This window comes from Rhagoletis zephyria, unplaced genomic scaffold (genome assembly GCF_001687245.7).
Source record: "Rhagoletis zephyria isolate East Lansing unplaced genomic scaffold, Rhagoletis_zephyria_1.1 Rzeph_scaffold_00337, whole genome shotgun sequence".
Taxonomy (NCBI): Eukaryota; Metazoa; Arthropoda; class Insecta; order Diptera; family Tephritidae; genus Rhagoletis; species Rhagoletis zephyria.
This window is the reverse complement of record NW_016157421.1, coordinates 208,540-231,612: the sequence shown is the minus strand read 5'-3', so window position 1 is coordinate 231,612 and position 23,073 is coordinate 208,540. Positions and strand designations below refer to the sequence as shown.

General features: G+C 34.7%; 6 protein-coding genes across 8 annotated transcripts; 4 read left to right on the top strand and 2 right to left on the bottom strand.

Annotated features, from left to right (window-relative positions):
* The first annotated feature begins 1,157 nt into the window (after positions 1 to 1,157).
* Positions 1,158 to 1,887, top strand: LOC108359096 (NADH dehydrogenase [ubiquinone] iron-sulfur protein 6, mitochondrial-like). The gene is made up of 3 exons (XM_017610773.1): positions 1,158 to 1,367; positions 1,460 to 1,636; positions 1,715 to 1,887. The coding sequence occupies exons 1-3, from the start codon at positions 1,233 to 1,235 to the stop codon at positions 1,784 to 1,786; spliced, it is 384 nt and encodes a 127-aa protein (XP_017466262.1). The 5' UTR covers positions 1,158 to 1,232; the 3' UTR covers positions 1,787 to 1,887.
* A 780-nt stretch (positions 1,888 to 2,667) lies between these two features.
* On the top strand, positions 2,668 to 3,906 carry LOC108359095 (probable NADH dehydrogenase [ubiquinone] iron-sulfur protein 6, mitochondrial). The gene is made up of 3 exons (XM_017610772.1): positions 2,668 to 2,891; positions 3,360 to 3,533; positions 3,593 to 3,906. Exons 1-3 carry the CDS (start codon positions 2,784 to 2,786, stop codon positions 3,653 to 3,655), a joined length of 345 nt encoding a protein of 114 aa, XP_017466261.1. The 5' UTR covers positions 2,668 to 2,783; the 3' UTR covers positions 3,656 to 3,906.
* Positions 3,907 to 4,155: 249 nt separating this feature from the next.
* LOC108359083 (uncharacterized) lies at positions 4,156 to 15,720 on the bottom strand. 3 transcript variants are annotated; one of them, XM_017610753.1, is made up of 5 exons: positions 9,822 to 10,322; positions 8,238 to 8,416; positions 8,023 to 8,149; positions 7,663 to 7,954; positions 4,156 to 5,890 (listed from the first exon to the last, which is right to left on the bottom strand). In XM_017610753.1, exons 1-5 carry the CDS (start codon positions 9,893 to 9,895, stop codon positions 5,609 to 5,611), a joined length of 954 nt encoding a protein of 317 aa, XP_017466242.1. In that variant the 5' UTR covers positions 9,896 to 10,322; the 3' UTR covers positions 4,156 to 5,608. The 3 variants fall into 3 exon arrangements, 1 of the variants encoding a protein (XP_017466242.1); XR_001846877.1 differs by lacking the exons at positions 4,156 to 5,890; positions 7,663 to 7,954; positions 8,023 to 8,149; positions 9,822 to 10,322 and adding exons at positions 12,490 to 14,742; positions 14,940 to 15,095; positions 15,154 to 15,720 and having other exon boundaries at positions 8,329 to 8,416; XR_001846878.1 differs by lacking the exons at positions 4,156 to 5,890; positions 7,663 to 7,954; positions 8,023 to 8,149; positions 9,822 to 10,322 and adding exons at positions 12,490 to 14,742; positions 14,940 to 15,095; positions 15,241 to 15,720 and having other exon boundaries at positions 8,329 to 8,416.
* Positions 15,721 to 18,657: 2,937 nt separating this feature from the next.
* Positions 18,658 to 19,914, top strand: LOC108359093 (protein insensitive). Its single transcript, XM_017610770.1, has one exon. The coding sequence runs from the start codon at positions 18,823 to 18,825 to the stop codon at positions 19,687 to 19,689; it is 867 nt and encodes a 288-aa protein (XP_017466259.1). The 5' UTR covers positions 18,658 to 18,822; the 3' UTR covers positions 19,690 to 19,914.
* A 142-nt stretch (positions 19,915 to 20,056) lies between these two features.
* Positions 20,057 to 21,786, bottom strand: ND-B17.2 (NADH dehydrogenase (ubiquinone) B17.2 subunit). The gene is made up of 5 exons (XM_017610771.1): positions 21,706 to 21,786; positions 21,544 to 21,644; positions 21,289 to 21,466; positions 21,139 to 21,223; positions 20,057 to 20,184 (listed from the first exon to the last, which is right to left on the bottom strand). Exons 2-5 carry the CDS (start codon positions 21,636 to 21,638, stop codon positions 20,117 to 20,119), a joined length of 426 nt encoding a protein of 141 aa, XP_017466260.1. The 5' UTR covers positions 21,639 to 21,644; positions 21,706 to 21,786; the 3' UTR covers positions 20,057 to 20,116.
* Positions 21,787 to 22,039: 253 nt separating this feature from the next.
* Positions 22,040 to 23,055, top strand: Arpc5 (Actin-related protein 2/3 complex, subunit 5). Its single transcript, XM_017610752.1, has 2 exons — positions 22,040 to 22,416; positions 22,506 to 23,055. Exons 1-2 carry the CDS (start codon positions 22,201 to 22,203, stop codon positions 22,746 to 22,748), a joined length of 459 nt encoding a protein of 152 aa, XP_017466241.1. The 5' UTR covers positions 22,040 to 22,200; the 3' UTR covers positions 22,749 to 23,055.
* The last annotated feature ends 18 nt before the right edge of the window (positions 23,056 to 23,073 follow it).

The window sequence follows — 23,073 nt, the reverse complement described above, 5'->3', positions numbered from 1 at the left end:
AATGTAACCTTGGTTTTACATTTTTAGTTTAGTCCTTTTGAAGTTAACAGTACAGTGGGCGTTACAAGTTGGCAAGTTGGCAAGGAGTCTCGAACAATCCTAGATTGCCAACCGTTGGAGTATAAAAAAATTGAAAATTTGGCCTGATTTTGCTTTCAAGTATCCCCTTCCTACTGCTTAATTAATTTTTTAATTGTTATTAGTGCAAATAAAAAATTTGTCCAAAGAAATAGCTCCATCGAGTATAATTTTAAGTTCTATAGAAGCTAAACGGTTGGTATTCCAGACATACCAAGGATATTTACATCCATCCTTGTAAAGCCGGGGTATACTACATAGATGAACTTACTTGTAAAAGTTTAGAGCTGACCTTTGGGTATATTTTTTCCACTTTCTACAACTGACTTATGGGCACAGTATACCTTATGGGAGTGAACTCTTAAAAAAAGAACGCTACTCGGCTCTTGGTAGAACTCATGATTCAATAGTTGTGTTTTTTTACAAATTATCCAGTAACTTGCCAGTAACTCTCCAGTAACTTTATTTCTAAGAATTCGCTCTCATAGAAAAAATTTGCAAAAAAGTACGCGAACGCTTTTCCAGTAATAATTTGCAAGTTTCATGAACAGCTGATAAATTGGTTGTTTATTCGCAGCAAATTCCTTATAAAACAATATATTTTGTATTTAAATAGGTTTATTTTGTGAAATTCTACAATAAAAAGCCACAAACAGTTTCCTTATTAGTTTAAATTTCATCCAGCAACATGCGATCAGCTGTTTTTCGTACTGGCAAATTCTTACAAGTAAAAATTTATCCAGTAAAATCCAGTAAAAACTTGCAACTTCAGCTGTCATATTTCGCTCTCTCAATTTCCCCTACTTTGCAAGTTTTTGCGTACGAAAACGCCAAAACATGAAAATTCGTAAAAACTTTTACTGGATTTTACTGGAAATGAGTAAAAAAACGCAACTAATCATGGGTAGAACTTTTCTTACTTTCTAAAAACGGTAATAATGGGCGCGAAATATGCTATTGCGCGAACTGGCCACCAAATTACGATAATTTGTTACGTTGGTTTGTGACGTAAATGCTTCAAGAGATTTAAAATTTTCTACTCATCTGTCGCCGTGGCATCACTTCACAGAAACATATGATTTTGACAGTTTATTTTATTCGTTGGATTCTCAATCGTTTTATCAGATTTGCTAGAGGTTAAAAAAGTTAATTCCATGGCTTGCACAAAACTATCCACTGGATTGCAATTTTTAAGCCGCAATGGCTGTAACCGTGCTCTGGGATCGTCCGTCGTCCAAGCATGCCGTAACTACAGTAGCGATTTAGAAAAACCCACCCACACTGGTCAAGTATGTACCACAACTACATCAGGCTATTACGCAAACGTTCCTATTTTGTTTTTGCTACCGCAATGTAATGTGGATTCGTATATTTCAAATAGGTTTTCGATAAGGATGACTATCGCAACGTTCGCTTCGTAAACGCAAAACGATATGTAAATGAAAATTGGGGTATCAAATTGATTGATGAAGTGCCACCAATCGAAGTTACCGAACGTGTTGTCTATTGCGATGGCGGTGATGCTAATTTGGGGCATCCGAAAATCTATATCAATTTGGTAAGTGAACGCAAATTATTGTAAAATTGACCACCCACATTTAAAATGTAATGATTTTATTATGCTATTTGTTTCAAGGATAAACCTGGTCCTCAAATCTGCGGCTACTGTGGGCTAAGGTTCGTAAAGAAAGATGGACACCACCATTAAATTTGTTTGCATCCATAAATGTATTTAAGATAAAGAATGAATTAAACTATATGTATGAAAATAAATTGTTTCAGTAGCTGACAATGCTACCTAATATGAATCCAAGGCGATAATTTTTAAAATTAGTTTTCATTAGGAATCGAAAAATTGTTTCAACAGCGGTTGCAACGCTGCGGTTTTTTCTTTTTCTCCGAATTAATTTCAATCAACCGCTCGGAGGCAAAGAACTATGGATGTTCATTCCTATTTGGGAGATTTAGCTAAGAACTTTAAAACTGCTTAAAACTATTCTGTAAATTGTTTTTTTTTTTTTTTGGTGATATACATTTCAATCTTTCAAACAACGCCAACGATAATAGGCTCTATTTAATATATTAATGTCCGACCGAACGTTCGGTCTGCTTCAGCATGTTTCATGGTATTTCGTTGTCGATAATCTTCTCCATTGCATTCAGCATACAGCTGTCTTGTCGGCATGAATGATTTAGCTAAAAATTGGTATATCCTTACGACTTTCGGAATAGTCGCGCTCTCCCGTAAGATAGATGTTTACTAGGTGTACCATGCTTCAACCGCCTGATGCCATTTACAACAACAACATTTACCAACGCTCATCCAACTGACCGCTGACTAAGTTTTTTGCCCAGTCAGATTCAGATCTGAAGAGACATTTTATTTATTTTGAGGACAAGGGGGTGGACCTGGGTCTTACGGAGTGTAAGTACGTACACCAAATCACTTACCATTAGCGTAATCTAGAAAATAAATCATTAAGGATCGTTTTCTCATGTAGGTTTTAAAATTATCTGCCAGGTAAATCCACCTGTTACAAAGAAGGAATTCATACGCACTTGTCTAAGTTTATATCAAAGCAGTCTATGAGAAACACCCTTTGTGACGAGTTTATGCAAGGCGTATTTATTATTATTATTATTTTATTGAATACGCCTTGAGTTTATGTTTTTTAACAAATATTTTTTTTTTTACAAAAATAGTAATGTTTCCGTCAAAGTTTTCGAAAAATATCTTTAAATTTGAGCGAATTAATAAAATTCAACTGTTACGTTTTCGCAGTGATTTAACCGAAGTGACACATACAGGACAGGTAATAAATAGTCTGATATGTTATCAGGCAGATTCACTTTCGCGTGAATTTCAACCCCATTTAATTTGAATTCAAAGTGGCTTTGGGTCAAATTCGTCGGAAGTGAATTGCAGAGCCTGCCTGAACGAATTTAAACATAAGTACATATCATCGTTTAAAGTACAAAACCGCGTATAAACAAAATGCAAAACCGCGTATCAAGATAATGCAAAAACGCTTATGTGAGGTTGAATAATAATAATATAATAATAATAAATTTTTTTCTAGAGAGTAAAAACACTTTTTTAGAAAGCAATCGCATTTCTGGCTACTATATTCCAGGACGAATGGATAAGGATTGAGCCACGAGCTTGTGTGAGCAAATCCAATTTTCGCCAGCTAATGCCAGCTACGCGATTTTGCAGAATGACGATACGCGGTTTTGTACTTTAAACGACGATATATTTATTGGTATTTATTTCCATACAGGTATGGGCCGAGGATGATTATCGTAATGCACGGTTTGAAAACGCTAAACGTTGGGTAAATAAGAACTGGGGCATGAAATATGCGCACCAAATTGAACCGATAATAACAGCTGAACGTATAGCGGTTTGTGATGGCGACGGTCCCTTAGGACACCCAATTAGTTACATTTGTTTGGTAAGTGCCGTTTAGGTAGTTGTTAATTTTTATAAATAACAATATTGCTAATTTTAAAGGATAAGCCTGGAAGACACTATTGTCATTACTGTTTGAAATCATTCGAGAAGAAGAAAAAGTAAATACCACTACATATATTTTGCAGACGCTTTTTTCAGAATTTTCAAGGACATTACGATACACAAAAACACATTTAGTATTTTACTGCCAAAATTATATGAAAATATGTTTTCAAGTTGACTTAAGACCAAGGTTGGGAATTCTATCTCAGTTTTTTTGAATATCCGGATATTCGAATATCTGATTAAAAGATCTGAACATCCGGATATTAACTGGATATGTGGATAAAAGATAAATGTTTATTAATCGGATATCCGGTTAACGGTTGTCTGGATTTTATCCGTAACACGGATATTCCCAGCCCTACTTAACACGATTAGACATGTCTGAGCACAACATAACGAAATCAAACGCACAAGTTTAAACGCACAAGTTTAATATATGAGAGTGCGTACTTATATTTATATTGCACACATATATGCACATATGTATGTATTTGTATATGAAATTATATTTGTAGCTCTAATTATATAAAACAATAAAAGTTTAGCCGAATAATTCAAATTAAATTCATATGACATTTAATTAAAAAACAAAGAAAAATCCTTAACTAAGCTAATTTATTGGTATCATCAATTTAGAAGTCTAAAACTTTATAGCTCTCAGCACAAAAGCAATTTTAATCAATTGAATGTGCACGGGCAGAAAATTCATAAAACGTATTGGTTAAAGAATTTTGTCCATAGCTTTCAAATTACACATACATAGGTATGTATTAATATTTAAATATAGGATCAAATAATATCAAAGTCTTTAGGGTTGCCAAGATGTTAGTTGATTATAAAACAAAAACACAAAATAGTTTATAACTAAATGTTAAAGGCGTCAATGCGCTAATCAAAAAAAAATAATATTTACTTCGATTTATGATATTGTATAATAATATTGTATTTATGTATGTATGCATGTATATATGTAGTTTTCAAAAATTTTCTTTGTTCTTGCACTTTAGATGGATTTCATTGAAACTCAGTACTGCAGTATCCCATATTGGTTGCATCACAAATGCCAGTCGCATTTGATTCGACATCCCCTGGGATATCATGGCATCATTCAAAATCCTTTAATTGAAAGCAGCCACACATAGATTAATCCATATCACGAATTAATTCGTGCTAACTAAAGAATCAAAGAAAAAATACTTTTGCGTAATATTCATCTCCTTCAACTGTCGTCTTATCGTCCCACCGTCATTGCACATATGTATGTATGTATATACATATGTACATATGCATATTAGCGCCGCTTTTGCTACTTTCCCATTTTGTACGTTCATAAAAATTTTGAAATTCTAACACAAACCCCTGGATCTCCTTCCACATGACGGTTAATCGGCCCGGCGACGATATTGTAGGTGTGTCTACATATGTTAAACGTAAACCGTTTCAACAAATAAACAATTCTCTATTACCATGCTCTTCGCGCTTATGCCGTCCTTCACACAATAATAGGTTTGTTTTGGTTTCCCCAAATAAATCACACAGTTCTGATTGCGCTCCATGAAAATGCTCGTAATCAAATTAAAACATCAAGATATACGAAATAAATTCCATGAAAACAGTACAGAACCAGTATAGAATTGTACACTTGAAATGATGGACGTGTATGATTGTATCCAAATGTGCACATCCTCTGTAAATCATTTACAAATGGGATTGAGATCAAATGATGGTTAATTGTAGATCATCAATTCATCTGTGTACGTTTACCATACTGTTTCTGTATCTGCTTCGATTGTTGTTGTGGATGCTGCGGTCATCTGTGTTGTTGTTCTCATTGTTTTTGCTGCTGCCGCTGCTGCTCTTGCAATGCTATCTGCCATCTGTAGTCTCAAATGAATTTCATCTAAAACACCAAACACTTAACGATCTAGTTACTAGTACATAGTATATCTGAATTTGAATATAGACGTGTAATAAGTTGCCAACAAGGATTCGGCCAATAAGCACCACTGGTCACCAGAGGTTCCGTGGTACGGCGTAACCTTCTTTTGTTACGAAAATATTGCGATTCGAATATTCTTCTCTTTTGGCGATGTTGCCCTCCTTTTGCTTAATGGTACCGGCCCCAGCTGCGTTGTCGGACGTGGTAATTGTCTCAGTTTTGCCATCAATGGTACGTGTAATAGTTTTTGTTGTATTGCCTTGAGAATCCTTGATGATTTTCGTAGTCTCATAGCTACCATCCGGTTTACGTATAGTTTTCGACATGACGCTCTGGCTGAACATTTTCGGCCCCTACAGCAACATGAATACAATTTTTTATATGCATAATTACATACAAATATATGCACATATGGTTATTTTATGAAACACATCCATGAACACACACTAGCATCCTCATTCAACTATCTTCATAATACAAGCAATGAAATGAAAAAAAAAAATTATTAAAAATAAGAATGAATAAACCTGGGTCGTGCTTTGTTAGTGAAATTTCGCTTCGTTCATTTCTTAATCGTTTCATAATCCTGATAGTATGTGACAAAAAAACTGTATAGGCTTGGTCGAATGAATGACCGTCCTAATCACCAGTTCCGAGTCTATTCGATTACTGAGTCTCTCAATAAAGGAAATTAGCCTATGGTTACAGAGTATGGAATAAATTAACTGACAATGACTTGTGTGCCGCTTGCGCTTTTCTCTCCACATGTTTACCACTGGCAAACGCAAATAAAGGTTAAAATTTAAGTACCAATTAATAACGTTAAAGAAAGATATGCACAAAGTTAATAATAAAAAACTTATTTCTACTATAAAGGACTCTTTTATTTACCAAAAAACCTGGTTAACAGTTGTTCGTCTTTGGACGTTCCTAGCAGCGATGAACCTCGGCGAGTTTGGTTGTAACTCATAGCTTTCGTTCGTTTCAGAACTCGCTTCCAAAAACAATTAAATTAACGAGGAATCCCTTTCAACGATTGTTGCTCATTTTTAGCTAAGAAGTTCGAGTTTTTTCGAATCGAATTCGGCGATCGCATTTTCGTAGTTTTGCACGAAACGCGGACTACGATGATTCAGTGATAGCCCCAATTCTTAGTAATAAAAACCCGAGACGAAAAATAACTGTTACCTCGAATTTAAAAATTGAAAATGTTGCCTGAATTCTGAAATTTAACGAAAACCAACGTTCATAGCAGTTATTAGATGAAAAGTATTTTTTATTTCGCCGATAAGAGTTATGACCCAAAGTTTATTTTTACGTTGTTTAATAACAGTTATTGCTCAACGTTTATTTTTCACGTTCATTTTTTATGTTGCTTGAGAACAGTTATTATCCAACGTTTATTTTTTACGTTGTAAAATAGGAATATTGACGAAAACGAAGACGAGGGAAATAAAGATGATGAAAATAAAAAGGAGTAAAATAACTGTTATCAGACAACTTAAAAATAACCGTTAGGTAATAACTGTTATCAAACAACGTAAAAAATAAACGTTGGAAAATAACTAGTATCCAGCAACGTAAAAAATAAACGTTGAGAAATAATTCTTATAGGCGACGGAAAACACATTTCCGCTGCATAACAGTTATCGAGCAACGTAAAAAAAAAAATGGGTTATAACTCTTATCGGCAATATAAAAAATATTTCTGGTATTATAGCTATTATGGAACAACGTTTATAACTGTTTTGTCCCTGATATAAATAATATAAAACGATCAATTTCTGTGCGATAATTTTGATTGCCACCTTGCATATTTCTTATGCACTTACAGAGTTCAATAATCAGCTTTAGTAATATTAGCCAAACACATAAATTAAATTCAGAAAACATACTCGGGGTATACCAAGTATGTATGTCCACTATTCATTCACATCCAACGAGGATAAAAAAAAAATATATATCGTTATATTGATTTTTGAGACCGGTGATGATGTCATCAAGACATGAAAAACTTAAGTGAAAATTAAACATAATTGCTACATATCCTTTCCTCATCCAAACATCACAAATGTACAACATTCGAAGCACTCATTAGATACAAATTCAAAACTATTGTGCATACCTGATACGTGCCCTCGAAGACCCCACCGCCAAATGGCGTAGGATTACGTGGTATCATGGGAGTCATTGGTGTCATCATGTCCGGACGTGGACGTGGCATACGTGATTGCTTCGGAGCATCCTCACTATCCAGAGTGCCATGTATTTTACCCAAAATTTTCTCTTCATCACTTAATTTCTTTTTGCCTAAGGGGTTGCGAACAGCCTTGCTGTCGTTGCGTGGTAAGATATTCGGCAAATCCTCATTAGGGGACAAGCGTTGCATTAACGAATGCAATTGATCGGCATAAATTCTGAAAGATGAATTTGTATGTTGAGCGATTGAAGCACTAATTCTTTTTACTTATGAAAATTTACTTACTCCCCATCCAAGTCAGTGTCCATGATTTCGCCTTTCGTCTTTTCAAATTCCTTCAAAATGTCTATGTTTTCAAAACCAGGTTTCAAAAAATCTTCCTTCAAGTCTTTATCAATCTTAATATCGCCATCTAATTTATCGTTTTTTTTTTTGAAAATGAATGAATAATAATGAATTTCATTGGATTTATGTACTCAAAATTGATATTCAGTAAATACCTTCGAATTCACTCACTGCTTCCAAGATTTGTTGCATTTGACGCTCGAAGTGCTTTTGTAACTCCAAAGGATTTGTAAAGGTTTGAAAAGCGAATTTGCGATTGTCATCAAAGAGTTCGTCATCTGTTTCAGCTTCTTCAAACCACTGCGGTTTACGAAATTCGTCCTTTGCAGTTCCTCTAAATAAACAGAAAACAAATTTCGATACACATACATACATTTGAGGACTTGGGGGCCAGAGTAGCCAGACATTTCAAAAAATGTTGAGGTGCATTACTAGAATCGAAATGGCAATAGCCCGAGGCACGCCCTTTTAGTTATCTTTTACTATAATAAGTAGCATCACGAAGGTGCAATGAACCTTTTACTGCATTTATTTTTTATAGAAGTTAACAAGGGGGCCAACCTACTTACTAATGCGAATGTGCTGACGCCGCACTTCGCCAAACACGCGCATAGCCAGTGCAGGTAATTGACCTGCAACGTAAGCGATACCAATTGGTTTTATGCAACCAAAATGCAAATCGTGGGAAGCGCAGCGTCAGCAACTAATCAATTAATTCGGGCCGTTTAGATACTTAGCGATAGCTTTAAGTAATATTTTGTATTCATTCTTATTTGGAGAGCCGAATGGTAAATATACACTTGTACTGCTAATCTTGCTTTTTATTTCTATCCTTAGGGAAACCTGGGGCCGCGGGGCGGCCCCCAACTTTAATTTTTTCGAGCACGCATCCGCGTGTTCGTTAAGTTAGATCCCTATTTCCCATATCAATAAAATATTTATTTTTTGTAGATAGGCTCCTCTGGCCCTCATGGCCTCATACATATGTATGTCGATATAAGATTTTTCATTATTTAATAATAGGGGCATTCTCTGAGTCTTACAAAGCCCTTGTACGGTGCACAGATTGCACGGTAAAAACCGGTTTTCGTATGGGGCTGAAGCAAAATTATGTACTTATTTAAAAATGTGCGTATTTTAGTCTGGCTACCCCGTTTTATATGGGACTTTCAAGTATTATCCTAATCAGAGACTGCGCGAAATCATAAGCAATTTGAATATAGTCAACAAAAATATTAAAATAAGTTTAAATGGTTAAATGTTTAAGAAATAAAAATGATCATTTATATTTTCTGAGATTGCGTACATACATATGTTTGGATTTAATAATTTATATCTTCAGTATGTTTTAACTTAATACGTATTTTATTGGCAATTTAAAGCTCTTCCTAATAAAGTCTTGAGCAACGCAACAGAGTGCTCAGCAAGACTTGAATGCCGAGTTTTGCCGGACAAGCAAACCCATATTCGTGTGAATGAAGTCCGAGTCCAATCAGTATTGGTGTTGAAACGAATAAACAAATATGCTGGTAACACTCGAAGGATAAATTTCAGTATGCGCAGCCTCCGATTAGTGTCCTGACTAAAGTATCTACCCAAATATATACATAATTTGCAATATATCGATCGATTTTTATTTTGCTTTTTTCACGAGAAACAAATACACAAGCCTAATGAATATCTATCTACTCGAATTGCAATATTAAAACCAATCTGTTTTTGATAGTAGCACTACTTACTCATCTTTACGCCCAGCTCCGTCAGGTTTTTCGGCATCCTCATTCATTTTGAACATTTTACGCAAGATATCCATTTTTTACGCTTTACAAGCACCGCTGCGACAACACAATGAAATCAAATCAGAATAACCCTTCACCTGAACAATTGGATTCCAAGTCCAAATTACGATTCTTATCAATCCTCTCAATGAACTAATTCACTACCCACAATGGCGACCAAACACCTTCTCTGTTGGAAAATATTAATTTCCTGTTTTGTTTTTGCCTTGAATTGCAATATTTTATAAATTTTCCGTAGCCACTGCAAGGAAAAGAATTTGCTCGAAAGTTTCTCTCTGCTGCCACTCTTTATCTTTTTCAATCTCTTCTGCCTACCGTTCCGTTCTCCGGGTTTATCATTTGCAGCTCTATTCGCTTTTTGATTCTCGACAGTTGCGATTGTGTAATGTTTTGGGAAATTATCCAGCTGATGGTGTTTGTTGTGGGAAATTATTACGTGTTTTCCCAAGCGGCCCGTCGCCAAATTTGGCACAAACGGTTAATTTTGATCTTGTAAGGTCGGTGTTATGCAGACAAACTTTTGTTTGCCAAATTAAATGGCGGCTGCTAAGTTTGCTCGGAGGTGGTTATGTCGAGTTTGGCACAGGGTTGCACGTTCCTTATGGTTTTCATGGCTATTGCCAACACGAAATGAGAATTTCAGATGTACATAACGCGCAAAATTTAAAATTTTTGTATATGACAACACCGAATTTGCTGCAGTTTGACCAAACAAAATTAGTTTGCTGTGAGAGTCGCTGTTGTTGTTGTTGTAGCAGCATACAAATTCCCCAAAGAGTTTTTGGGGAGTGTTGCTGGAGTGACAGTCCTTGGCCAGATATAAATCTGGGTCGTTCCGGTTACGTAGACCCGACTGTCGTGGGAGCGTGCTGTGAGAGTCGCCGAACTCGCTCTCTCCGAGTTTGCTGCAACAACAATTGCACGCAGTTTGCCAAACAAAATTTCTGCATAACACCGACCTAAAAAATTGTTTGGGAAAATTTCAAAATCTGTGATACACATTTGTTAAACTAGAATATTTAAAACTGCCCAACAAGCAGTGTTTTTGAAAGTAGCTTAAAGTAAGCTTGCAATATTAAGTGTTAAATATGCGTCTTTAAAATTAAGTTTATTTTAATTTTTTCAAATGATAAAAAAGGTTAATATGAAAAAATCTTGGTTTTGAGAGCGAATATCTATAAATCACTTAACTTTAGCTCTAATATCATTTATTGCATTCATTTTATATATGTATATTAATTATTTTATTTTAGTAGTAGAATGTACGTGTTTACGACAAAACCACGACAAAATACGTTAGTTTTATTAGTTTTTTTAGTTATGAATTATTAAAATTAATATATCTCCACCTGGAATGCAAAAGGACGTAACAAACATCATCTTTGAAATGCAAAAGGCCAAAACTAATAAAAATTTCAAAATTCACTTCTTGATTTATATGATGGATTTCATCGAATTACAACTCCCCACATCATTTTATGAAAAGAAAAAATTAAAATATTAGTCACGTCATTCCATTTAATTTACGATGTTACGTCTTTTTGAATTTCAGGTGACGATGTATATTATTGAAAAATTATTCATACGTTTATACATATTACGCTTTTTTTAAGTGTTTTATAAACCTTTGCTTGTTGGGTTTGTATACACGTACAAAGGTAGTAGGTAGTAGATGTGTAGTGGGTTCATGCGCCGCAAATATGTCGTCTTCCATACTATTCATGGCAACTTCTATAAGAATTGCTCTACTTTTCTGTCTTTCTTTCTCTTTGCTGGCTGCTTGCTTTTGCTCTATAGGTTGAAGTCATACCATTTGGATCCACCGACCAAGCAGAAATGGCCATTTCGGAAGTTTGTGCGCCGTCATGATCCTACACACTATGCGCATAATCCGTCAATTCGACAACTTCTCCTTGAGTGGGCTTATGCGCTGCAAACGACAGTGTCCTCAACCGGTTCTCAACATTTTCATTTTGTTGACAGATAGCTTGCGTTTAATACAGCACTTCCCGCCAATCCACACCTGCAATAAATCTTTCGAAGTATTTTACATTTCATTAATTAATAATACCTTTCCTTTCTCCATGTACTGGAGTCTTTTGATGGTGAACCAAGTGCATTTAGAGAATTTGCAACCTACTCCCAAAACGCCTACGCTTCCTCCTTGGGTCGCATTTGAAATCCCTGCTCAATATCGCTTTTGGTTGCCAATTATTTCAGTCAATGCAGAATCGTATATTTCGAAGACTGATCGAAACCAATCGGATTGAAAAATGCCAAAGTTACCAAACTGAGAAAATCTCTATTCGTGTCGAAATGTATAATATGGGCGATAAAAAAAAAAAAACTTCCGATTGAAAACTTTTTGACAAATAATTTGATTTACATTTATTAAAACCAAATCGTAATTTTATTCGAATAGTTGAAACGCGTTTTCACTTCACAGAACAAGAATTCAGCGCCCATGTTGGTTTTCATTTTCGTGCTCAAATACGACACATTATAAAACTACTGATTTTTTATTAAAATAAATAAATATATGCACATTATTATTGAAAACGCAGTTATTTCACATTTGTTAAATTCATTAAATGCTTAAATAACTTACATTTAGATATGTAACAATACATGTAGCTCAGGTATATGTGATTGTATAATTATTCATGGTAAACAAACTCCATTTGATTATAATTGCAATTAGTTACATACATGTACTTGAAATATTTTATAGTTTAATTTAACCCATTTTTGGTATACTCTTCCATTATGCTATAATATTTTACGTACAAGCTCAACATACATATATATGTACATATCAGAGCGCACTTTTTTATGTGAATGTTATGTACATATGTTTAATTTGTAAAATTAAGATTAATTCTAATATATAGGGGTTTTAAACTTATTTTATGTAATGTATGTGATAACTTTACTGAAACACAGGCCTGGTTGTCAGGTATGTTTGTATCCTTTAGATAATAAACGTTTCCAACGTTGCGTTTTGATAAACCAATGTAATTTAAATTCGCAATGTGATCATTTTTTATTGGTGTCACGTCTTAGGGCCAGTTTTTCAGTGCACGGCCGTAGTTTAAACTCAGTTCAAACGCCCGATCTGACTGGTTTAAACTAAGATCAGCCAATCAAATGTCCAGACAGCTGTTCAATTTAAACTCAGTTTACTTAATCTAAGTTTAAACTGACATTGAAAAAGTGGCCCTTAGAGTATAACAGTGGATTGCATTGAAGCAACCAAATTCATGGGCGCCCTTCTACTGATTTGACTTCTCAATATTTTTTTTATATCTTAGCCGACATTTTCTTTATCATGTTCACATAATGATTGGGTTTTGGCCAGAGCCAATTTCCACATTTTGTTTTCATCGGCGCACTTGGTGGTGATGGCGTTACGCACCTCCTTCTCCGAAACTTGACACCTACGTGTAACAGCAAATATAATGTCTTGTATGGCTAATGGATTAAGCATTTTCTTAAGTGGTTTATTATGATCTTTAAAAGCAGGCGACGGCTTCCCGGTCATAGAATGTGTGGCTAAGGTTTCGCGATTAAAGATGGCCATCATTAGTTTTCGTGTTGCTATTGATGCAGAAGTCCAGCTGATGGCATCAAAAATCTTCGTAGGTATACGAGTGTTGTTCGGTCCTATCGAACAGTAAGCAACTTTCGGTTCCGATTTATTCTTGGACGCAGTACTTTGGTCATCATCTCTCTGTTGTGGGTCGATGGGTAATTTTAGTAAGCTTGCGTTATTACGATTTGTTGGAAATGATAGAAGAGGCTGCGGATGGGCCATATCGCAGGTTTGATGTTCACAACACTGTGGAGCCTCTTGTGAAAATTCCCGCACTTCATATATTTGTGTGAGACTTTCTGTAGACATTTTAAGTCGTTTTGCACCGACTGGACTTACTGAAGAAGAAATATGATTTTTGTGTTGAATTTGCTCAGTACCCACCTCGTACTTAACATAACTAGCCCTTGCTTCGGGTTGCTGTTCTTCTGCTAAACATATCTCTAAGCGTTCGGAATCCGCAGAACAATTTAAGTTGTGTGCACTTTCTTCCGCAATTTCAATCTCTATGGGCTCATCAGGACCATTGCCATCGCCATCAGCGACTATTGTGTAATTTACATTGCGAGTTCGTACCTCATGTGCATTATTAATGATAGTACTTGGTGCGTTATGTGAAATAGATGCGTTTTGTTGCCTCGTCGACTCCGCACCTTCATTCACTTCTTGTGCTATATACTGTGAGTGTGTATTTTGTGCTAATTGCTTTTGTTCTGGACGCTCATGAAGTACGTTCGACATGGACGTAACTTCCTCGCATTGCTGTGTACTTCTTGAGCTAGAAGGTCTGTGATATAACTGCATTTTTGGCGATGTACTTTCTTCATGTTTTTGTCTTTGTTCACGGTTGTTAAGGTCCTGCAGTTGCATATCTAGCGAGTTAGCCACTAACGATTGCTGTTGTTGTTGTCGATTGTGTTGGTTTTGTAGTTGTAAACTACCGCGTGCATGTAGGGATTGCATTTGTGTTAACATCTCTGAATGCGCCCGCAGTTCTGCCTTAAGGATGCGTATCTTTTCCAACAATGCTTTCTCTCTTTGTCTTTGCTCTTCTATGTATGCATTATGCAGGTAGTCCTCGCCAATACCAAGATCGGCGTTTGAGGTTTGCGTCCATGTGTCAAGCATCATTGGGCGTTCGTTGTAATATTGCATTTCGCCCGCCTCAACTGCACGTGAAAAATTTACTACGGACGCACGAATAATTTTCTGTTGAGCTTGATTGTAGTTTGTTGCACATATTACCCGCCGATCATCAGGTCGGTTGTGCTGTTGAAGGGGAACAGGATAATAAGGTATTGAATATATGTACATAGTCAATTAAATGTTGCTCTATTCCTATCCTTAACATAGCTTTTCTATTGGAAGCACCTGCTATTTTTTACATATCCTTATACATATTGAAGTAAAGATAAAGCTAAATATACCTAAATACATTGGTTAAGAATATATTTTAATAAACTTACTTTATTATCCATTTTTAGAGGAACTTTAATAACATAAAAGTTTACACTTTAGAAGATTCTGCGTTAAATGCGCTCTGCAGGACTTAATAGACCGTACTGACTCAAATGGTCCTTGTACAGAGGGTTGGTTGGTATTTTAAGAATTCATCTTGTATCCTGAAATAAGGGTAGGTAGAATTCTGCCTTGGGTATAATGGATTATGGATGTACATACATATATGTATATTCAATGTGACTGCATTAGTGCCTCTCATTCCGAACTCATACAAATGTACGCAGCTTTAGACATACCATATCCTACCTGCATATTAAGAGCTGCATTCACTCCACTACAACATAACATTCTAGGTCCAATGCCTAAGGATTTTGGCCTAGTGATAATATATGTATGTATTAGTACCAGGAAGGAAATTACTTTTCTATTCTGCTTCGAATGAATTGTCCCTTCTCAACACAAATTCAGGTAGATGGAAAAATGGCATATCGTACCAATCCACTTCGATCTAACCAGCGGCAATGTAAGTTTTTTTTTTGCTGCCGGTTGCTAGATATGTAACACTATACAAGGCTTCTTTGAAATACGGAATAGTTTTATCTACTCAAAGCAAAGAAATAACACAGATTTTATTTTGAAAGCGATTTGCGCGCGCGCACACGTGTAAATATATATACACGTATGTACGAAAAGATCTTGCTTGCTGAAAGTTGTTGGCTGCAAAAGAGAAATGGAAAAACAAAAAAACGGTTGAGTTCATAGAGGATTGCAATGATGCCAGATTATCCCGATAACATTTGTGCCGATATATGCATCAAATCATTTCTTTAAATGGTAGTAAAATTATTTTCAATACTTATATTGTATAATTATAAATAAATGCTTGATAAAATGTAAATACCAATGGCTTTTAATGGTCTCATTATTAGACTGTATCTAATAACAAAAAACATCCCCTATCAACTTTTTTCTCTACACGTCGATTCCAGTTGGCGCAATATTTTTACCCTATTTGCAACATATGCTGTATATGTAGTTATATGTATGTACATGCATACATGATATGTACAGTTGCGAAAATATAAATACGAAGAGATATTTAAGCATTCGTTGGCTATTTCACTTTCATTTATTTAATGTTCATTACTTTGTATGAAAGTGTAGCTCTTTATCTAACACAAACCTTTAAGTAAAAATTGTATAAAAGTGAGCAAAATTCAAAAAGGTGAGCTTTTTTAATTAGATTTCTTAGCAGTTTTATTATAACGAGGTGCAGATTTTAAATAGTAAGAACTTACCTTTGATTTTTTGTAGAAGGTGTTGCTCATTTTCTCCATACAAAAAAATTGTCGTATACAAAAAATTGCCAAAAATCAACGGTAAGTCTTAGCTACTTCAAACTTGTGCTTTATTGTACTAAAATGTAATGGGTTACAGTACTGCATACTCAAAAAATTGAAAAAGAAAAATTCTGATTAAAAAGTTTAAGCTAAGTTTTGACGCACATTTGTTAAAGTTCGGGAAATTTTTATAAATGCCTTACAAAGTTTACATTGTTTTGTTAAGATAGTAAGCTATATTTTCATAAAAAAATAAACACTTTTTAAACAAAGAAATCATAGCCAAAATTTGCTAAAATTGTTTCTTCCTTATTTACATTGTCACCACCGTATATACTACATACATGTATGTACCTATTTACATTAAGGTGTGCTACCAAACTGTTCGGGCTCTCCAAAGATTTCAAAGTTACCCAAAAGGTTTCAAATTTTTCGAGAATACTCCTATTGGACTCTCATTCGTCCCGAGGCTCAACGCCAATAGTAGGAACGATCTGGATGATACTTATTGGGCTTGTCAGCATTAATTTTATACATGAACCAAATATACAACATCCCGCAAGAAAAAGAGTCGCCATTTGTAATCGCAGCTAGGAAAAATGTAGGACGATGATCACATTAGCCGTTTGTTTACATTTGTTCGTGGTTTACAATTTGCAGGTGGTTTTTTACTGCAATTTTCTTCATTTTCGATTTTGACAACGTGTGTACGCATGAGGTAAAGAAATTTTTTTTGGACCACTCTAATGTACACACTCTTACTATTTTTTCATTCCAAAGTCCATTTTGGTGGCCAATTACAAATTCAGAAGATCCGAAACGGAAGTTATAGTAAGTAGCAATGTTTAAAAATTATATCTTTGTGGTTGACCAAGTTAATGAGACCCATTCTACTCAGAGGTGAATTTGGTGTAATTTTTGTTTGGGCGGGAAACATGGTGGAATTATACCAGGTGAAGTAATTAGAGTGAGAAGAAAGATATTGGCACTGCCTTATTTGTAAATTTGCCTTTAAAATTTGACTATAAGGCAGAGAATGTCAGAAAATAAAGAAAGAAAGCTGTTTTATTACTTCATCTGTTTATTGCGCCTTGGGCGAGAAATAGCTGTCAGTGTCAAAACCAGTAAAAATCGTTACATGACACCACTATTCTTACACATGTTTTCGTATTAAATTTTTTAATTTTTCGTTTTTCAACTTTTTTCATAGTCAGTACGTGAGAAAAGAAGTTTGGGAACCGCAGGTTTAGAGATTTTTGGCCAATTGAAATTTAGCGTCGGAATTTCGTTCGGCATATCTTTTATTAGGTATATTTTTCGGCCGAAACCGAACCGAACGTTTGGGTTTGTTCTAACATCGGCCGATTACCGAAGCCGTTGATTTACTTTAAAATTAAGTAAATCGATTTTTTCTTAATTACCATTTCAAATTCCGAAGTTGGCAGCTAAGTCAGCGGATTTTAAGAAGTTACCCCACCATAATTTATTAAAAACAGATTAGTAAAAAGGTTCGGCTTTAAGAAAAACGTCGGCCATTTTCTTTAAATATTTTTCTGAAATACATTTGTGCTTTTCTGAAATACATTTGCCCTTTTCTGAAATACATTTGGCCTCTTCTGAAATACATTTGAGCTTTTCTGAAATACATTTGCCCTTTTCTGACATACATTTGAGGTTTTCTGAAATACATTTGAGTTTTTCAGAAATTCATTCGGCCTTTTCTAAAATTTTTTTGGCCTTTTCTGAAATACATTTGTGTTTTTCTGAAATACTGTTGGAAAAGGTGTAGAAGCTTTAAATTCTTAAAATGTTGCTCAGAAAAAACTTGGCTTGTACAAATTTCTAATTCCAATTTGGTTATGTTGAATCGAAAAACTTTCAATTGTGTTCAATAAGGACAAATTTGGAAACTTTAGTTTAGTGGAATGCTAAACATTTTTAAAAACAAGTTAGGATTTTTTCATTCGAGAGCCAATAAGTCGAATATTTAAAAAAAGGGTTTTCAATAACATAGTATGAACGCCCCAGTTGCCAAATCAATTAACTCAAGTTTTTGAAAAATCTTCAATTTAAGTGTAATATCACTTGGTAAACTAATAACTCATTGTATTTATGATAACTTTATTTAATACATAATTTTATAATAACATTATGTTTCGAATTAATACTATAAAGGGAATTTTAAAAAAATATTTTATACTATTTGATCGCATCTCCAAATTTTTTGTTAATGGAGTTAATCGATTTGGCAATGAAGCATGTAGTGTACAATGATGCACGTTAGAAAACTTGTTATGTATTTTAATACAGTTATAACAGCAATAATTGGCTAGTTTATTTTTCTTAGTTTAGATGTATAAAGATATAACTTTTGGTACAAACATAAATGAAATATGGTCGTGATGCTATTTTGAGATGTGCAAATAAATCTGAAAGTTGGGAATTCTTCTATTTTCTTTCCCATTTAAACAAATTAATAAATATTTACATACATGTGCATCTATTTATATGCGTGTGTAGTATATGTATATGATTTAAACTTGCCATAATGGCCAGTACATCGAAGAGTTCGCACTGCGCTTTGCCAACAAAAGGACTGAAAGAACCAATAAAGGAGTTAATAAGATTGAATAAATTAATTGGGAAACGTTTTATCGCGTCCAAAGGTGAAAAGTTTGATTTTGTTTGCGAAGTCCTATTCAACGTCCTAAACGCTGACGTAGCACCTGTTTATGACAAAAATAATTCAATAACAAAATCTATGGAAATAACTAATGAAAAAGCTGGTAAGCCGAAAACAAATCAAGATACATTTAATGAAGCGACACTTAAGGAGATGTGCGGTAAAGTGACCGACCAGATAAAGCAATATTTTTGTAGCAATTGTGAATGCGTTACAGAGTATGAGCCAGACACAATAAAACAAATGATGCAAAAGCATAAACAAAGCATAAAACTTTATGAAGAGCTATCCACGGTTGTGACAAAACTCGGCGATGAACTCATAAAGAGTCCAAAAGACTTTATGTTGTCAGTCAAACGTGCGTGTTATGCCAAAACCACATCGACCCGATTTGTGGAGTATCCAATGCGGGTCGATCATGACCCACCAATAGTGGTGCTCGGTCCTCATGGTACTGAGGTTCCGGAAACGAGGTACTCTAAAATTCGCTGGAATACACCACAAGGCGCGGCGCGCATGCTATGTGCACTGGTATTTGATCGCAATACAATATTGATGACAAATTTTTCAGATACAATATTGGATCCTTATAAGGTTTCTGATATTGAATACTGCATAAAAGCTAATACTAAAGCCACGTCTGAAGAAATACACAAAGCCATCGCCAAGAAGTGTCATGATACCCATGTTAAATTCATGAAATATAGATTAAGCCATGGTATTGAGTTTTAAATTATGTACATATGTCCTAAGTTGACGAAAATATGGTTTTACTTACATGATAAGTACTTGCCAACATAAACATATTCATACTTTAATTTATAGTGCATAACTTTAAAATTGTAATAATTATAACACAGCCTTCATAGTTGTATATGTCCTTCAATTAATAATTATTTTTTTGTTTTTGTTTTCAATAGAGTTGGATCTTAAACTTACTTTTCATGCAGAGGTCTCATCGAATCTAATACAGATAGTAAACAATTGTAGTAGCAATAAAAACTATAAATAAAACAAAAAAATTCTTACCTGCTCCTAAAACGCCTTTTTAAGTTAATTTCTATAGTTTTACATCGGAAAATAGCTACAATAGCATTTAGTTATTTACTATTTATTTAACGATCATTTATTTATTGTACAGTTTTATTCAAAAGGTTACTTATTTCAATTTTTTTGGATCCCAAGCCTCGATTTTGGGCGGCGTTGTTGAGTATGGCATATATTGCTCTACAATAAGAAAAACAAAACCAATAAAGGTTGGATAAGTATAATGAAAGTAAATAGAGTTATTAATAAGCGTCAATAGTATTTAAGTTATTGCTAACATTCAAGTTTTAGTATTGTACTATGAGCCGAACCGACGCAGCTCAAAATAATACGTTCGTCAGTTAATGCGAAAAACTATTTCTTAATAGATGCTAATCACATGGGCAAGAAAGGCTTTACCTTAGTTTTTTTTTTTAACAAATTGTAACAAAAATATACTCAAGCTTATGCTGAAAGGTAAATAAAAGGTCTGTGTACATTTTTAGTACATAATTTCAAAAATGCCAAATTTTGAGTTGTACATACATATATATGTATGTATAAAAAAGGCTTATTTAATTTAAATAAATCACTATTAACCAAAAGGCTTTTGTCATATACCGACCATGATATTAAGTGTACTGGTTTAAAAGTGCAAAGTTGGGAAATAAGATATTGCATTAGATGTAGCATCCAAAGATTGCATATATGTAGATGCATACTCAGGGCCATCACTGAATCTAGTCCGTTATTTCGTGCAATCTATGAAAATTCTGTCACTGAGTCCGAATAAATTTGAACGTAGCTTTGAATGCATATATTCCCAGCAATGCGGATTCAGTTATCGCATTTTCGTAGACTGCACAAAAGTCGAACTACGATGGATTCAGCGATACTTATTATTTAACAATTAATTAGCTTGTTGTTGTTGTAGCAGCATACAAATTCCCCAAAGACTTTTTGGGGAGTGTTGCTGGAGTGACAGTCCTTGGCCAGATATAAATCTGGGTCGTTCCGGTTACGTAGACCCGACTGTCGTAATTAGCTCTTCTTGTTTGGTGAATTTTATATTTTTTATAATTGTTTTTACTCTGCCTTGTGGTTAGGCCATAGGGACACAGTGGCCAACATATTTTTAATTTTCATTGTACTTACCTTTGGTGCCAGACAGGTTTTCACTGTGATCAGCCATCCACTTGTACTTGGGGCGGCTACCATCACGAATTGGCGGTAAATCGGTCTAAAATTTAATTATGTCATTGAATAGTACCTAATATATTACATTTAAACACTTAATCTGTATACCTTGTAATGCATCCAACCATACCAATCGGCAGGTATTTGTGAGCCATCATAATCCAAATTTAAATGATCCGCATATTCCACCCAGCGGTTGCGGCCATAAAAGTAATAAGGATTTTCATAATACCTATTACCATACTTGTCTGTGCCCACCAGTGTTCCAATTTTAAGATCATCGTATCTGAATTATTATGTGTTATTAGAAGTATTTGGATTGCGCTTATATAAGCAGGAAAGTTGTAATAAAAATTTACCGACCTGTACAGCTTCATATAAGCCTTTTTTATCCCACCTGCTTGGCGGATAATTTGAAAAATTTTAGCGAGTCGGTCGAGGCCCAAATACTTCGCCATCGTTACCTAAGAAAATCCAATTGTCTTAAATTTGCAATAAAAAATGTTCAGAAAATTCTGTTCATACCTCAGCAAACGATACAAAGTCAAAAACAGCTGATTTTCTGACAAACTAATTAAAAAGAAAATGAAAACTATCGATAACAAGACCGATTAGCTTGTACCGCCGTACAGGTGTAGGTACTATTGTGCGATACCGATATATATTTCTTCACTTTCCATTACTTTAAAATTTTTAAAAATTAGATATAGAAAATATCAGTAAGCAGATCTATACTATTTGGTTCACAACTCATTGTTTCGTTGCAAAGTATAGTTTTTGATTAGACCACGAATCAAATTACAAAATGTAAACAATAAATAAATTTGACACTAAATACACCTCTGTTGGCTTTTGATTTTGGTTAACAAATGTCAAAGTTTGACAATTTTGATAAGCGTTTTTCCTTGGCCGTGTTCTTTGAGTGAATCATTTTTTGCACTTTTTTGGATTGTGCCTAGGAATTCCAGAATTTTTCAATACCTATTTAAGATTATTCTTTTTCGACTGACAAAGGAAGATATGGCGAAAAATACCTCTAGTTCAGCTTTCCGCAAAATCGATGTGGATCAATACAATGAGGACAACTTTAAGGAGGATGAAGCGGATGCCATATCAGCGACCGTAGGCCCAGATGAGAATGAAATAACAACACTTCTCACACAGGGCAAGTCAGTTGAAGCTTTGGTCAATGTTTTACAGAATGCACCCTTACGCTGCAAACATCAGGTAGTAAAGGTATGCATCTTAACACATGGACATGCATGTGTGTATGTATATAAATAAAAGAAATATATAATCATATATTCCTACCCGTTACCATGCAGGACAACGCATTGAATATAACGCTACGCGTCTTGCTCTCTATCAAATCATCACAAATGGATCAGGCTGTGGAAGCACTCGAGCAGAACGATTTATTAGATGTGCTAATGAAGTACATTTATCGCGGCTTCGAGATACCATCTGAAGGTTCCAGCGGGCATTTGTTGCAGTGGCATGAAAAAGCATTTGCTAAAGGTGGCGTAGGCTGTATTGTGCGGGTGCTTTCCGATACGAATCGAGCATAAGTTTCAATACCGTTAAACAGCATACACTAGTACATACATATATCTGGGCAAACAACAAATATTTGAGCTATTACACCCAATACTTCCATAGCAGTACTGAGATGAATAATTAGTTAAAACTTCAATACATATATATGTACTACCTACTAGTATGTTGGTAATCGATAAAACTGTCGCAATTCCTGACGTATTTAGTTGCAATTGTTAAAGTGCAGGACGTATTGCATGAGATGGAAAGCGGTCTGTCTGAGCCTGTCGTAGTCAATATGTTTATCATGTTCTTTTTTTATATACATAAATATGTAACGCTACACTTCGATTCAAA